Genomic DNA, 13,279 nt, shown 5'->3' on the forward strand with positions numbered 1-13,279 from the left:
CGTGCAGGTAAGACGCACTGTACACATCTTGCACTGTGTGCACTTTCATTACTGTGTGTTTGTGTTAAGGATATCTTGACTCTGCTGTTTGCACTGGGTGAATTCTGATAACTCGACGAAGTTGTTTTGATGTCTTGGTTTTGCTTTATTAGCCGAAGAGGAGGTGTATGCTGACCCGGACGGATCCCAACTGCAGTCAAGTAGAGAAGAGGAGGTAAGATTCACACTCTACTTGTTGCAGCTTTTCATGATCTTTTCCTTGCCAATTGATGTCGATCGTATCAGCCTTTGACCTCTTGACTTCCAGTTGACAGGACGCACAGCAAACAGCAGAGCCCAGCAGAAGTCCAGCAGAAGTCCAGGATCCAATTCCGCAACCAGGAAGCCTAATAGAGAAGCTTTTTGAATTTATTTCCTTCTGTCTCTTCTTCTCTTCTCTGTCTCCTAAGCACTTCCCCTAATCTAACATAACTAACCATCCCCCCTTCCCCTTAATCCCCCCTTTATGCCCTTTCCTGATCTAACTGTCTTCATCTGCTAACTTGTTTTTCAACTTATTTTGTTGTGAATTTCTGTGCTTTGTTTCACTGTTTTGAATGTTTACTAATCTCTTCTCAGTTGTGTATTTTCAGGGACCCGGACGAGGGACGCCGCCGAAGCAGCCAGCCGCCCAGCCCACAGACGGAGACGACCCCATGGCCCAGCCCTGTCTAGCGGCCAACATTGGCCAAAGCGGTGAGTAACAGGCTGCCTGTGTAGCACTTCTGGATTCCTGTTTTGCATTATAACTTGATCAGAGCAGCTAGGGTGCTCCTTTGACCTCCTGACTTTGTGTGTTTTCAGGAGCGTCGATCCCACCGAGACGTACAGCAGCACTCTGGAGAGCAGGGATCGACTGCGACCGCTCATTGAAGAGAGGGTAAGATTCATGTCTTAAACCTGTATTAACTGTGTTGATTGTTTTTCTCTCATCTCACTTGAAGCAGATTGTGACCTCTCTTGATGTCTCGTCTTTCTACTGTAGAGATGCAGTGTGATGCAGCCCTCTACCCCCAGGGGTGTGAAGAGGAGACTGCCAACCCAAGGATGGTAAGATGCATTGTGCACGCCTCGCACTCTGTGGAGTTTCTTCATTTCTACTGTTTTCATTGGTCTAAGCACACTTGTTTGACTACTGCACATTTGCTGTTAAAACAGGTCCTGGTTTGGCTGTTCTGGATCCAGAGTGCGGACTGCGGCCTGCCGGAAGAAGTGCAGAGGGTTCAGGGATACACTGCGGCCAACCCAAGCATTGGAGGTAATGAGACTTGCAATCTGTATACTCCTTGCACTCTGTGGACTTTTGTTACTCGTTCCTTGTTGCGGGTGTGTTACTCGGGCTATGACCTGTAGACATCTTTGTTAACAGGTACGGGGGTTGGACTGGTCTGGTTCCGTGGAAGAAGAGCAGACCGTGCACCTGCAGGCAGCAGTTGTGTGATGGAGTGCGGTCAATCCCTGACGTGCAGGTAAGACGCACTGTACACATCTTGCACTGTGTGCACTTTCATTACTGTGTGTTTGTGTTAAGGATATCTTGACTCTGCTGTTTGCACTGGGTGAATTCTGATAACTCGACGAAGTTGTTTTGATGTCTTGGTTTTGCTTTATTAGCCGAAGAGGAGGTGTATGCTGACCCGGACGGATCCCAACTGCAGTCAAGTAGAGAAGAGGAGGTAAGATTCACACTCTACTTGTTGCAGCTTTTCATGATCTTTTCCTTGCCAATTGATGTCGATCGTATCAGCCTTTGACCTCTTGACTTCCAATTGACAGGACGCACAGCAAACAGCAGAGCCCAGCAGAAGTCCAGCAGAAGTCCAGGATCCAATTCCGCAACCAGGAAGCCTAATAGAGAAGCTTTTTGAATTTATTTCCTTCTGTCTCTTCTTCTCTTCTCTGTCTCCTAAGCACTTCCCCTAATCTAACATAACTAACCATCCCCCCTTCCCCTTAATCCCCCCTTTATGCCCTTTCCTGATCTAACTGTCTTCATCTGCTAACTTGTTTTTCAACTTATTTTGTTGTGAATTTCTGTGCTTTGTTTCACTGTTTTGAATGTTTACTAATCTCTTCTCAGTTGTGTATTTTCAGGGACCCGGACGAGGGACGCCGCCGAAGCAGCCAGCCGCCCAGCCCACAGACGGAGACGACCCCATGGCCCAGCCCTGTCTAGCGGCCAACATTGGCCAAAGCGGTGAGTAACAGGCTGCCTGTGTAGCACTTCTGGATTCCTGTTTTGCATTATAACTTGATCAGAGCAGCTAGGGTGCTCCTTTGACCTCCTGACTTTGTGTGTTTTCAGGAGCGTCGATCCCACCGAGACGTACAGCAGCACTCTGGAGAGCAGGGATCGACTGCGACCGCTCATTGAAGAGAGGGTAAGATTCATGTCTTAAACCTGTATTAACTGTGTTGATTGTTTTTCTCTCATCTCACTTGAAGCAGATTGTGACCTCTCTTGATGTCTCGTCTTTCTACTGTAGAGATGCAGTGTGATGCAGCCCTCTACCCCCAGGGGTGTGAAGAGGAGACTGCCAACCCAAGGATGGTAAGATGCATTGTGCACGCCTCGCACTCTGTGGAGTTTCTTCATTTCTACTGTTTTCATTGGTCTAAGCACACTTGTTTGACTACTGCACATTTGCTGTTAAAACAGGTCCTGGTTTGGCTGTTCTGGATCCAGAGTGCGGACTGCGGCCTGCCGGAAGAAGTGCAGAGGGTTCAGGGATACACTGCGGCCAACCCAAGCATTGGAGGTAATGAGACTTGCAATCTGTATACTCCTTGCACTCTGTGGACTTTTGTTACTCGTTCCTTGTTGCGGGTGTGTTACTCGGGCTTTGACCTGTAGACATCTTTGTTAACAGGTACGGGGGTTGGACTGGTCTGGTTCCGTGGAAGAAGAGCAGACCGTGCACCTGCAGGCAGCAGTTGTGTGATGGAGTGCGGTCAATCCCTGACGTGCAGGTAAGACGCACTGTACACATCTTGCACTGTGTGCACTTTCATTACTGTGTGTTTGTGTTAAGGATATCTTGACTCTGCTGTTTGCACTGGGTGAATTCTGATAACTCGACGAAGTTGTTTTGATGTCTTGGTTTTGCTTTATTAGCCGAAGAGGTGACCCGGACGGATCCCAACTGCAGTCAAGTAGAGAAGAGGAGGTAAGATTCACACTCTACTTGTTGCAGCTTTTCATGATCTTTTCCTTGCCAATTGATGTCGATCGTATCAGCCTTTGACCTCTTGACTTCCAATTGACAGGACGCACAGCAAACAGCAGAGCCCAGCAGAAGTCCAGCAGAAGTCCAGCAGAAGTCCAGGATCCAATTCCGCAACCAGGAAGCCTAATAGAGAAGCTTTTTGAATTTATTTCCTTCTGTCTCTTCTTCTCTTCTCTGTCTCCTAAGCACTTCCCCTAATCTAACATAACTAACCATCCCCCCTTCCCCTTAATCCCCCCTTTATGCCCTTTCCTGATCTAACTGTCTTCATCTGCTAACTTGTTTTTCAACTTATTTTGTTGTGAATTTCTGTGCTTTGTTTCACTGTTTTGAATGTTTACTAATCTCTTCTCAGTTGTGTATTTTCAGGGACCCGGACGAGGGACGCCGCCGAAGCAGCCAGCCGCCCAGCCCACAGACGGAGACGACCCCATGGCCCAGCCCTGTCTAGCGGCCAACATTGGCCAAAGCGGTGAGTAACAGGCTGCCTGTGTAGCACTTCTGGATTCCTGTTTTGCATTATAACTTGATCAGAGCAGCTAGGGTGCTCCTTTGACCTCCTGACTTTGTGTGTTTTCAGGAGCGTCGATCCCACCGAGACGTACAGCAGCACTCTGGAGAGCAGGGATCGACTGCGACCGCTCATTGAAGAGAGGGTAAGATTCATGTCTTAAACCTGTATTAACTGTGTTGATTGTTTTTCTCTCATCTCACTTGAAGCAGATTGTGACCTCTCTTGATGTCTCGTCTTTCTACTGTAGAGATGCAGTGTGATGCAGCCCTCTACCCCCAGGGGTGTGAAGAGGAGACTGCCAACCCAAGGATGGTAAGATGCATTGTGCACGCCTCGCACTCTGTGGAGTTTCTTCATTTCTACTGTTTTCATTGGTCTAAGCACACTTGTTTGACTACTGCACATTTGCTGTTAAAACAGGTCCTGGTTTGGCTGTTCTGGATCCAGAGTGCGGACTGCGGCCTGCCGGAAGAAGTGCAGAGGGTTCAGGGATACACTGCGGCCAACCCAAGCATTGGAGGTAATGAGACTTGCAATCTGTATACTCCTTGCACTCTGTGGACTTTTGTTACTCGTTCCTTGTTGCGGGTGTGTTACTCGGGCTTTGACCTGTAGACATCTTTGTTAACAGGTACGGGGGTTGGACTGGTCTGGTTCCGTGGAAGAAGAGCAGACCGTGCACCTGCAGGCAGCAGTTGTGTGATGGAGTGCGGTCAATCCCTGACGTGCAGGTAAGACGCACTGTACACATCTTGCACTGTGTGCACTTTCATTACTGTGTGTTTGTGTTAAGGATATCTTGACTCTGCTGTTTGCACTGGGTGAATTCTGATAACTCGACGAAGTTGTTTTGATGTCTTGGTTTTGCTTTATTAGCCGAAGAGGTGACCCGGACGGATCCCAACTGCAGTCAAGTAGAGAAGAGGAGGTAAGATTCACACTCTACTTGTTGCAGCTTTTCATGATCTTTTCCTTGCCAATTGATGTCGATCGTATCAGCCTTTGACCTCTTGACTTCCAATTGACAGGACGCACAGCAAACAGCAGAGCCCAGCAGAAGTCCAGCAGAAGTCCAGCAGAAGTCCAGGATCCAATTCCGCAACCAGGAAGCCTAATAGAGAAGCTTTTTGAATTTATTTCCTTCTGTCTCTTCTTCTCTTCTCTGTCTCCTAAGCACTTCCCCTAATCTAACATAACTAACCATCCCCCCTTCCCCTTAATCCCCCCTTTATGCCCTTTCCTGATCTAACTGTCTTCATCTGCTAACTTGTTTTTCAACTTATTTTGTTGTGAATTTCTGTGCTTTGTTTCACTGTTTTGAATGTTTACTAATCTCTTCTCAGTTGTGTATTTTCAGGGACCCGGACGAGGGACGCCGCCGAAGCAGCCAGCCGCCCAGCCCACAGACGGAGACGACCCCATGGCCCAGCCCTGTCTAGCGGCCAACATTGGCCAAAGCGGTGAGTAACAGGCTGCCTGTGTAGCACTTCTGGATTCCTGTTTTGCATTATAACTTGATCAGAGCAGCTAGGGTGCTCCTTTGACCTCCTGACTTTGTGTGTTTTCAGGAGCGTCGATCCCACCGAGACGTACAGCAGCACTCTGGAGAGCAGGGATCGACTGCGACCGCTCATTGAAGAGAGGGTAAGATTCATGTCTTAAACCTGTATTAACTGTGTTGATTGTTTTTCTCTCATCTCACTTGAAGCAGATTGTGATCTCTCTTGATGTCTCGTCTTTCTACTGTAGAGATGCAGTGTGATGCAGCCCTCTACCCCCAGGGGTGTGAAGAGGAGACTGCCAACCCAAGGATGGTAAGATGCATTGTGCACGCCTCGCACTCTGTGGAGTTTCTTCATTTCTACTGTTTTCATTGGTCTAAGCACACTTGTTTGACTACTGCACATTTGCTGTTAAAACAGGTCCTGGTTTGGCTGTTCTGGATCCAGAGTGCGGACTGCGGCCTGCCGGAAGAAGTGCAGAGGGTTCAGGGATACACTGCGGCCAACCCAAGCATTGGAGGTAATGAGACTTGCAATCTGTATACTCCTTGCACTCTGTGGACTTTTGTTACTCGTTCCTTGTTGCGGGTGTGTTACTCGGGCTTTGACCTGTAGACATCTTTGTTAACAGGTACGGGGGTTGGACTGGTCTGGTTCCGTGGAAGAAGAGCAGACCGTGCACCTGCAGGCAGCAGTTGTGTGATGGAGTGCGGTCAATCCCTGACGTGCAGGTAAGACGCACTGTACACATCTTGCACTGTGTGCACTTTCATTACTGTGTGTTTGTGTTAAGGATATCTTGACTCTGCTGTTTGCACTGGGTGAATTCTGATAACTCGACGAAGTTGTTTTGATGTCTTGGTTTTGCTTTATTAGCCGAAGAGGAGGTGTATGCTGACCCGGACGGATCCCAACTGCAGTCAAGTAGAGAAGAGGAGGTAAGATTCACACTCTACTTGTTGCAGCTTTTCATGATCTTTTCCTTGCCAATTGATGTCGATCGTATCAGCCTTTGACCTCTTGACTTCCAGTTGACAGGACGCACAGCAAACAGCAGAGCCCAGCAGAAGTCCAGCAGAAGTCCAGGATCCAATTCCGCAACCAGGAAGCCTAATAGAGAAGCTTTTTGAATTTATTTCCTTCTGTCTCTTCTTCTCTTCTCTGTCTCCTAAGCACTTCCCCTAATCTAACATAACTAACCATCCCCCCTTCCCCTTAATCCCCCCTTTATGCCCTTTCCTGATCTAACTGTCTTCATCTGCTAACTTGTTTTTCAACTTATTTTGTTGTGAATTTCTGTGCTTTGTTTCACTGTTTTGAATGTTTACTAATCTCTTCTCAGTTGTGTATTTTCAGGGACCCGGACGAGGGACGCCGCCGAAGCAGCCAGCCGCCCAGCCCACAGACGGAGACGACCCCATGGCCCAGCCCTGTCTAGCGGCCAACATTGGCCAAAGCGGTGAGTAACAGGCTGCCTGTGTAGCACTTCTGGATTCCTGTTTTGCATTATAACTTGATCAGAGCAGCTAGGGTGCTCCTTTGACCTCCTGACTTTGTGTGTTTTCAGGAGCGTCGATCCCACCGAGACGTACAGCAGCACTCTGGAGAGCAGGGATCGACTGCGACCGCTCATTGAAGAGAGGGTAAGATTCATGTCTTAAACCTGTATTAACTGTGTTGATTGTTTTTCTCTCATCTCACTTGAAGCAGATTGTGATCTCTCTTGATGTCTCGTCTTTCTACTGTAGAGATGCAGTGTGATGCAGCCCTCTACCCCCAGGGGTGTGAAGAGGAGACTGCCAACCCAAGGATGGTAAGATGCATTGTGCACGCCTCGCACTCTGTGGAGTTTCTTCATTTCTACTGTTTTCATTGGTCTAAGCACACTTGTTTGACTACTGCACATTTGCTGTTAAAACAGGTCCTGGTTTGGCTGTTCTGGATCCAGAGTGCGGACTGCGGCCTGCCGGAAGAAGTGCAGAGGGTTCAGGGATACACTGCGGCCAACCCAAGCATTGGAGGTAATGAGACTTGCAATCTGTATACTCCTTGCACTCTGTGGACTTTTGTTACTCGTTCCTTGTTGCGGGTGTGTTACTCGGGCTTTGACCTGTAGACATCTTTGTTAACAGGTACGGGGGTTGGACTGGTCTGGTTCCGTGGAAGAAGAGCAGACCGTGCACCTGCAGGCAGCAGTTGTGTGATGGAGTGCGGTCAATCCCTGACGTGCAGGTAAGACGCACTGTACACATCTTGCACTGTGTGCACTTTCATTACTGTGTGTTTGTGTTAAGGATATCTTGACTCTGCTGTTTGCACTGGGTGAATTCTGATAACTCGACGAAGTTGTTTTGATGTCTTGGTTTTGCTTTATTAGCCGAAGAGGAGGTGTATGCTGACCCGGACGGATCCCAACTGCAGTCAAGTAGAGAAGAGGAGGTAAGATTCACACTCTACTTGTTGCAGCTTTTCATGATCTTTTCCTTGCCAATTGATGTCGATCGTATCAGCCTTTGACCTCTTGACTTCCAGTTGACAGGACGCACAGCAAACAGCAGAGCCCAGCAGAAGTCCAGCAGAAGTCCAGGATCCAATTCCGCAACCAGGAAGCCTAATAGAGAAGCTTTTTGAATTTATTTCCTTCTGTCTCTTCTTCTCTTCTCTGTCTCCTAAGCACTTCCCCTAATCTAACATAACTAACCATCCCCCCTTCCCCTTAATCCCCCCTTTATGCCCTTTCCTGATCTAACTGTCTTCATCTGCTAACTTGTTTTTCAACTTATTTTGTTGTGAATTTCTGTGCTTTGTTTCACTGTTTTGAATGTTTACTAATCTCTTCTCAGTTGTGTATTTTCAGGGACCCGGACGAGGGACGCCGCCGAAGCAGCCAGCCGCCCAGCCCACAGACGGAGACGACCCCATGGCCCAGCCCTGTCTAGCGGCCAACATTGGCCAAAGCGGTGAGTAACAGGCTGCCTGTGTAGCACTTCTGGATTCCTGTTTTGCATTATAACTTGATCAGAGCAGCTAGGGTGCTCCTTTGACCTCCTGACTTTGTGTGTTTTCAGGAGCGTCGATCCCACCGAGACGTACAGCAGCACTCTGGAGAGCAGGGATCGACTGCGACCGCTCATTGAAGAGAGGGTAAGATTCATGTCTTAAACCTGTATTAACTGTGTTGATTGTTTTTCTCTCATCTCACTTGAAGCAGATTGTGATCTCTCTTGATGTCTCGTCTTTCTACTGTAGAGATGCAGTGTGATGCAGCCCTCTACCCCCAGGGGTGTGAAGAGGAGACTGCCAACCCAAGGATGGTAAGATGCATTGTGCACGCCTCGCACTCTGTGGAGTTTCTTCATTTCTACTGTTTTCATTGGTCTAAGCACACTTGTTTGACTACTGCACATTTGCTGTTAAAACAGGTCCTGGTTTGGCTGTTCTGGATCCAGAGTGCGGACTGCGGCCTGCCGGAAGAAGTGCAGAGGGTTCAGGGATACACTGCGGCCAACCCAAGCATTGGAGGTAAGACTTGCAATCTGTATACTCCTTGCACTCTGTGGACTTTTGTTACTCGTTCCTTGTTGCGGGTGTGTTACTCGGGCTTTGACCTGTAGACATCTTTGTTAACAGGTACGGGGGTTGGACTGGTCTGGTTCCGTGGAAGAAGAGCAGACCGTGCACCTGCAGGCAGCAGTTGTGTGATGGAGTGCGGTCAATCCCTGACGTGCAGGTAAGACGCACTGTACACATCTTGCACTGTGTGCACTTTCATTACTGTGTGTTTGTGTTAAGGATATCTTGACTCTGCTGTTTGCACTGGGTGAATTCTGATAACTCGACGAAGTTGTTTTGATGTCTTGGTTTTGCTTTATTAGCCGAAGAGGAGGTGTATGCTGACCCGGACGGATCCCAACTGCAGTCAAGTAGAGAAGAGGAGGTAAGATTCACACTCTACTTGTTGCAGCTTTTCATGATCTTTTCCTTGCCAATTGATGTCGATCGTATCAGCCTTTGACCTCTTGACTTCCAATTGACAGGACGCACAGCAAACAGCAGAGCCCAGCAGAAGTCCAGCAGAAGTCCAGGATCCAATTCCGCAACCAGGAAGCCTAATAGAGAAGCTTTTTGAATTTATTTCCTTCTGTCTCTTCTTCTCTTCTCTGTCTCCTAAGCACTTCCCCTAATCTAACATAACTAACCATCCCCCCTTCCCCTTAATCCCCCCTTTATGCCCTTTCCTGATCTAACTGTCTTCATCTGCTAACTTGTTTTTCAACTTATTTTGTTGTGAATTTCTGTGCTTTGTTTCACTGTTTTGAATGTTTACTAATCTCTTCTCAGTTGTGTATTTTCAGGGACCCGGACGAGGGACGCCGCCGAAGCAGCCAGCCGCCCAGCCCACAGACGGAGACGACCCCATGGCCCAGCCCTGTCTAGCGGCCAACATTGGCCAAAGCGGTGAGTAACAGGCTGCCTGTGTAGCACTTCTGGATTCCTGTTTTGCATTATAACTTGATCAGAGCAGCTAGGGTGCTCCTTTGACCTCCTGACTTTGTGTGTTTTCAGGAGCGTCGATCCCACCGAGACGTACAGCAGCACTCTGGAGAGCAGGGATCGACTGCGACCGCTCATTGAAGAGAGGGTAAGATTCATGTCTTAAACCTGTATTAACTGTGTTGATTGTTTTTCTCTCATCTCACTTGAAGCAGATTGTGATCTCTCTTGATGTCTCGTCTTTCTACTGTAGAGATGCAGTGTGATGCAGCCCTCTACCCCCAGGGGTGTGAAGAGGAGACTGCCAACCCAAGGATGGTAAGATGCATTGTGCACGCCTCGCACTCTGTGGAGTTTCTTCATTTCTACTGTTTTCATTGGTCTAAGCACACTTGTTTGACTACTGCACATTTGCTGTTAAAACAGGTCCTGGTTTGGCTGTTCTGGATCCAGAGTGCGGACTGCGGCCTGCCGGAAGAAGTGCAGAGGGTTCAGGGATACACTGCGGCCAACCCAAGCATTGGAGGTAATGAGACTTGCAATCTGTATACTCCTTGCACTCTGTGGACTTTTGTTACTCGTTCCTTGTTGCGGGTGTGTTACTCGGGCTTTGACCTGTAGACATCTTTGTTAACAGGTACGGGGGTTGGACTGGTCTGGTTCCGTGGAAGAAGAGCAGACCGTGCACCTGCAGGCAGCAGTTGTGTGATGGAGTGCGGTCAATCCCTGACGTGCAGGTAAGACGCACTGTACACATCTTGCACTGTGTGCACTTTCATTACTGTGTGTTTGTGTTAAGGATATCTTGACTCTGCTGTTTGCACTGGGTGAATTCTGATAACTCGACGAAGTTGTTTTGATGTCTTGGTTTTGCTTTATTAGCCGAAGAGGAGGTGTATGCTGACCCGGACGGATCCCAACTGCAGTCAAGTAGAGAAGAGGAGGTAAGATTCACACTCTACTTGTTGCAGCTTTTCATGATCTTTTCCTTGCCAATTGATGTCGATCGTATCAGCCTTTGACCTCTTGACTTCCAGTTGACAGGACGCACAGCAAACAGCAGAGCCCAGCAGAAGTCCAGCAGAAGTCCAGGATCCAATTCCGCAACCAGGAAGCCTAATAGAGAAGCTTTTTGAATTTATTTCCTTCTGTCTCTTCTTCTCTTCTCTGTCTCCTAAGCACTTCCCCTAATCTAACATAACTAACCATCCCCCCTTCCCCTTAATCCCCCCTTTATGCCCTTTCCTGATCTAACTGTCTTCATCTGCTAACTTGTTTTTCAACTTATTTTGTTGTGAATTTCTGTGCTTTGTTTCACTGTTTTGAATGTTTACTAATCTCTTCTCAGTTGTGTATTTTCAGGGACCCGGACGAGGGACGCCGCCGAAGCAGCCAGCCGCCCAGCCCACAGACGGAGACGACCCCATGGCCCAGCCCTGTCTAGCGACCAACATTGGCCAAAGCGGTGAGTAACAGGCTGCCTGTGTAGCACTTCTGGATTCCTGTTTTGCATTATAACTTGATCAGAGCAGCTAGGGTGCTCCTTTGACCTCCTGACTTTGTGTGTTTTCAGGAGCGTCGATCCCACCGAGACGTACAGCAGCACTCTGGAGAGCAGGGATCGACTGCGACCGCTCATTGAAGAGAGGGTAAGATTCATGTCTTAAACCTGTATTAACTGTGTTGATTGTTTTTCTCTCATCTCACTTGAAGCAGATTGTGATCTCTCTTGATGTCTCGTCTTTCTACTGTAGAGATGCAGTGTGATGCAACCCTCTACCCCCAGGGGTGTGAAGAGGAGACTGCCAACCCAAGGATGGTAAGATGCATTGTGCACGCCTCGCACTCTGTGGAGTTTCTTCATTTCTACTGTTTTCATTGGTCTAAGCACACTTGTTTGACTACTGCACATTTGCTGTTAAAACAGGTCCTGGTTTGGCTGTTCTGGATCCAGAGTGCGGACTGCGGCCTGCCGGAAGAAGTGCAGAGGGTTCAGGGATACACTGCGGCCAACCCAAGCATTGGAGGTAATGAGACTTGCAATCTGTATACTCCTTGCACTCTGTGGACTTTTGTTACTCGTTCCTTGTTGCGGGTGTGTTACTCGGGCTTTGACCTGTAGACATCTTTGTTAACAGGTACGGGGGTTGGACTGGTCTGGTTCCGTGGAAGAAGAGCAGACCGTGCACCTGCAGGCAGCAGTTGTGTGATGGAGTGCGGTCAATCCCTGACGTGCAGGTAAGACGCACTGTACACATCTTGCACTGTGTGCACTTTCATTACTGTGTGTTTGTGTTTAGGATATCTTGACTCTGCTGTTTGCACTGGGTGAATTCTGATAACTCGACGAAGTTGTTTTGATGTCTTGGTTTTGCTTTATTAGCCGAAGAGGAGGTGTATGCTGACCCGGACGGATCCCAACTGCAGTCAAGTAGAGAAGAGGAGGTAAGATTCACACTCTACTTGTTGCAGCTTTTCATGATCTTTTCCTTGCCAATTGATGTCGATCGTATCAGCCTTTGACCTCTTGACTTCCAATTGACAGGACGCACAGCAAACAGCAGAGCCCAGCAGAAGTCCAGCAGAAGTCCAGGATCCAATTCCGCAACCAGGAAGCCTAATAGAGAAGCTTTTTGAATTTATTTCCTTCTGTCTCTTCTTCTCTTCTCTGTCTCCTAAGCACTTCCCCTAATCTAACATAACTAACCATCCCCCCTTCCCCTTAATCCCCCCTTTATGCCCTTTCCTGATCTAACTGTCTTCATCTGCTAACTTGTTTTTCAACTTATTTTGTTGTGAATTTCTGTGCTTTGTTTCACTGTTTTGAATGTTTACTAATCTCTTCTCAGTTGTGTATTTTCAGGGACCCGGACGAGGGACGCCGCCGAAGCAGCCAGCCGCCCAGCCCACAGACGGAGACGACCCCATGGCCCAGCCCTGTCTAGCGGCCAACATTGGCCAAAGCGGTGAGTAACAGGCTGCCTGTGTAGCACTTCTGGATTCCTGTTTTGCATTATAACTTGATCAGAGCAGCTAGGGTGCTCCTTTGACCTCCTGACTTTGTGTGTTTTCAGGAGCGTCGATCCCACCGAGACGTACAGCAGCACTCTGGAGAGCAGGGATCGACTGCGACCGCTCATTGAAGAGAGGGTAAGATTCATGTCTTAAACCTGTATTAACTGTGTTGATTGTTTTTCTCTCATCTCACTTGAAGCAGATTGTGACCTCTCTTGATGTCTCGTCTTTCTACTGTAGAGATGCAGTGTGATGCAGCCCTCTACCCCCAGGGGTGTGAAGAGGAGACTGCCAACCCAAGGATGGTAAGATGCATTGTGCACGCCTCGCACTCTGTGGAGTTTCTTCATTTCTACTGTTTTCATTGGTCTAAGCACACTTGTTTGACTACTGCACATTTGCTGTTAAAACAGGTCCTGGTTTGGCTGTTCTGGATCCAGAGTGCGGACTGCGGCCTGCCGGAAGAAGTGCAGAGGGTTCAGGGATAC

General features: G+C 48.3%; 2 protein-coding genes and 1 long non-coding RNA gene across 3 annotated transcripts; all 3 read left to right on the forward strand.

Annotated features, from left to right (window-relative positions):
• The first annotated feature begins 1,861 nt into the window (after nucleotides 1–1,861).
• On the forward strand, nucleotides 1,862–3,746 carry LOC133184029 (uncharacterized). The gene is made up of 7 exons (XM_061318899.1): nucleotides 1,862–2,236; nucleotides 2,345–2,420; nucleotides 2,526–2,590; nucleotides 2,699–2,798; nucleotides 2,910–3,009; nucleotides 3,155–3,206; nucleotides 3,636–3,746. The coding sequence occupies exons 3-7, from the start codon at nucleotides 2,528–2,530 to the stop codon at nucleotides 3,744–3,746; spliced, it is 426 nt and encodes a 141-aa protein (XP_061174883.1). The 5' UTR covers nucleotides 1,862–2,236; nucleotides 2,345–2,420; nucleotides 2,526–2,527.
• Nucleotides 3,364–5,248, forward strand: LOC133184030 (uncharacterized). Its single transcript, XM_061318900.1, has 7 exons — nucleotides 3,364–3,738; nucleotides 3,847–3,922; nucleotides 4,028–4,092; nucleotides 4,201–4,300; nucleotides 4,412–4,511; nucleotides 4,657–4,708; nucleotides 5,138–5,248. Exons 3-7 carry the CDS (start codon nucleotides 4,030–4,032, stop codon nucleotides 5,246–5,248), a joined length of 426 nt encoding a protein of 141 aa, XP_061174884.1. The 5' UTR covers nucleotides 3,364–3,738; nucleotides 3,847–3,922; nucleotides 4,028–4,029.
• A 6,462-nt stretch (nucleotides 5,249–11,710) lies between these two features.
• LOC133183872 (uncharacterized) lies at nucleotides 11,711–12,201 on the forward strand. The gene is made up of 3 exons (XR_009720753.1): nucleotides 11,711–11,803; nucleotides 11,915–12,014; nucleotides 12,160–12,201. It is a non-coding gene; the product is annotated as an uncharacterized LOC133183872 (long non-coding RNA).
• Nucleotides 12,202–13,279: the final 1,078 nt, after the last annotated feature.

Source organism: Saccostrea echinata, unplaced genomic scaffold (genome assembly GCF_033153115.1).
Source record: "Saccostrea echinata isolate AGI-Se365-2 ecotype Australia unplaced genomic scaffold, CSIRO_AGI_Sech_v1 ptg000009l, whole genome shotgun sequence".
NCBI classification, from domain to species: domain Eukaryota; kingdom Metazoa; phylum Mollusca; class Bivalvia; order Ostreida; family Ostreidae; genus Saccostrea; species Saccostrea echinata.

Excerpts from the sequence above, each read along its gene's own strand:
- LOC133184030 (XM_061318900.1), top strand. The coding sequence starts at position 4,030 with ATGCAGTGTGATGCAGCCCTCTACCCCCAGGGGTGTGAAGAGGAGACT. Across the intron at positions 4,301-4,411 it reads GGCCAACCCAAGCATTGGAG|GTACGGGGGTTGGACTGGTC; the intron begins GTAATGAGACTT and ends CTTTGTTAACAG. Across the intron at positions 4,709-5,137 it reads AGTCAAGTAGAGAAGAGGAG|GGACCCGGACGAGGGACGCC; the intron begins GTAAGATTCACA and ends GTGTATTTTCAG.
- LOC133184029 (XM_061318899.1), top strand. The coding sequence starts at position 2,528 with ATGCAGTGTGATGCAGCCCTCTACCCCCAGGGGTGTGAAGAGGAGACT. Across the intron at positions 2,799-2,909 it reads GGCCAACCCAAGCATTGGAG|GTACGGGGGTTGGACTGGTC; the intron begins GTAATGAGACTT and ends CTTTGTTAACAG. Across the intron at positions 3,207-3,635 it reads AGTCAAGTAGAGAAGAGGAG|GGACCCGGACGAGGGACGCC; the intron begins GTAAGATTCACA and ends GTGTATTTTCAG.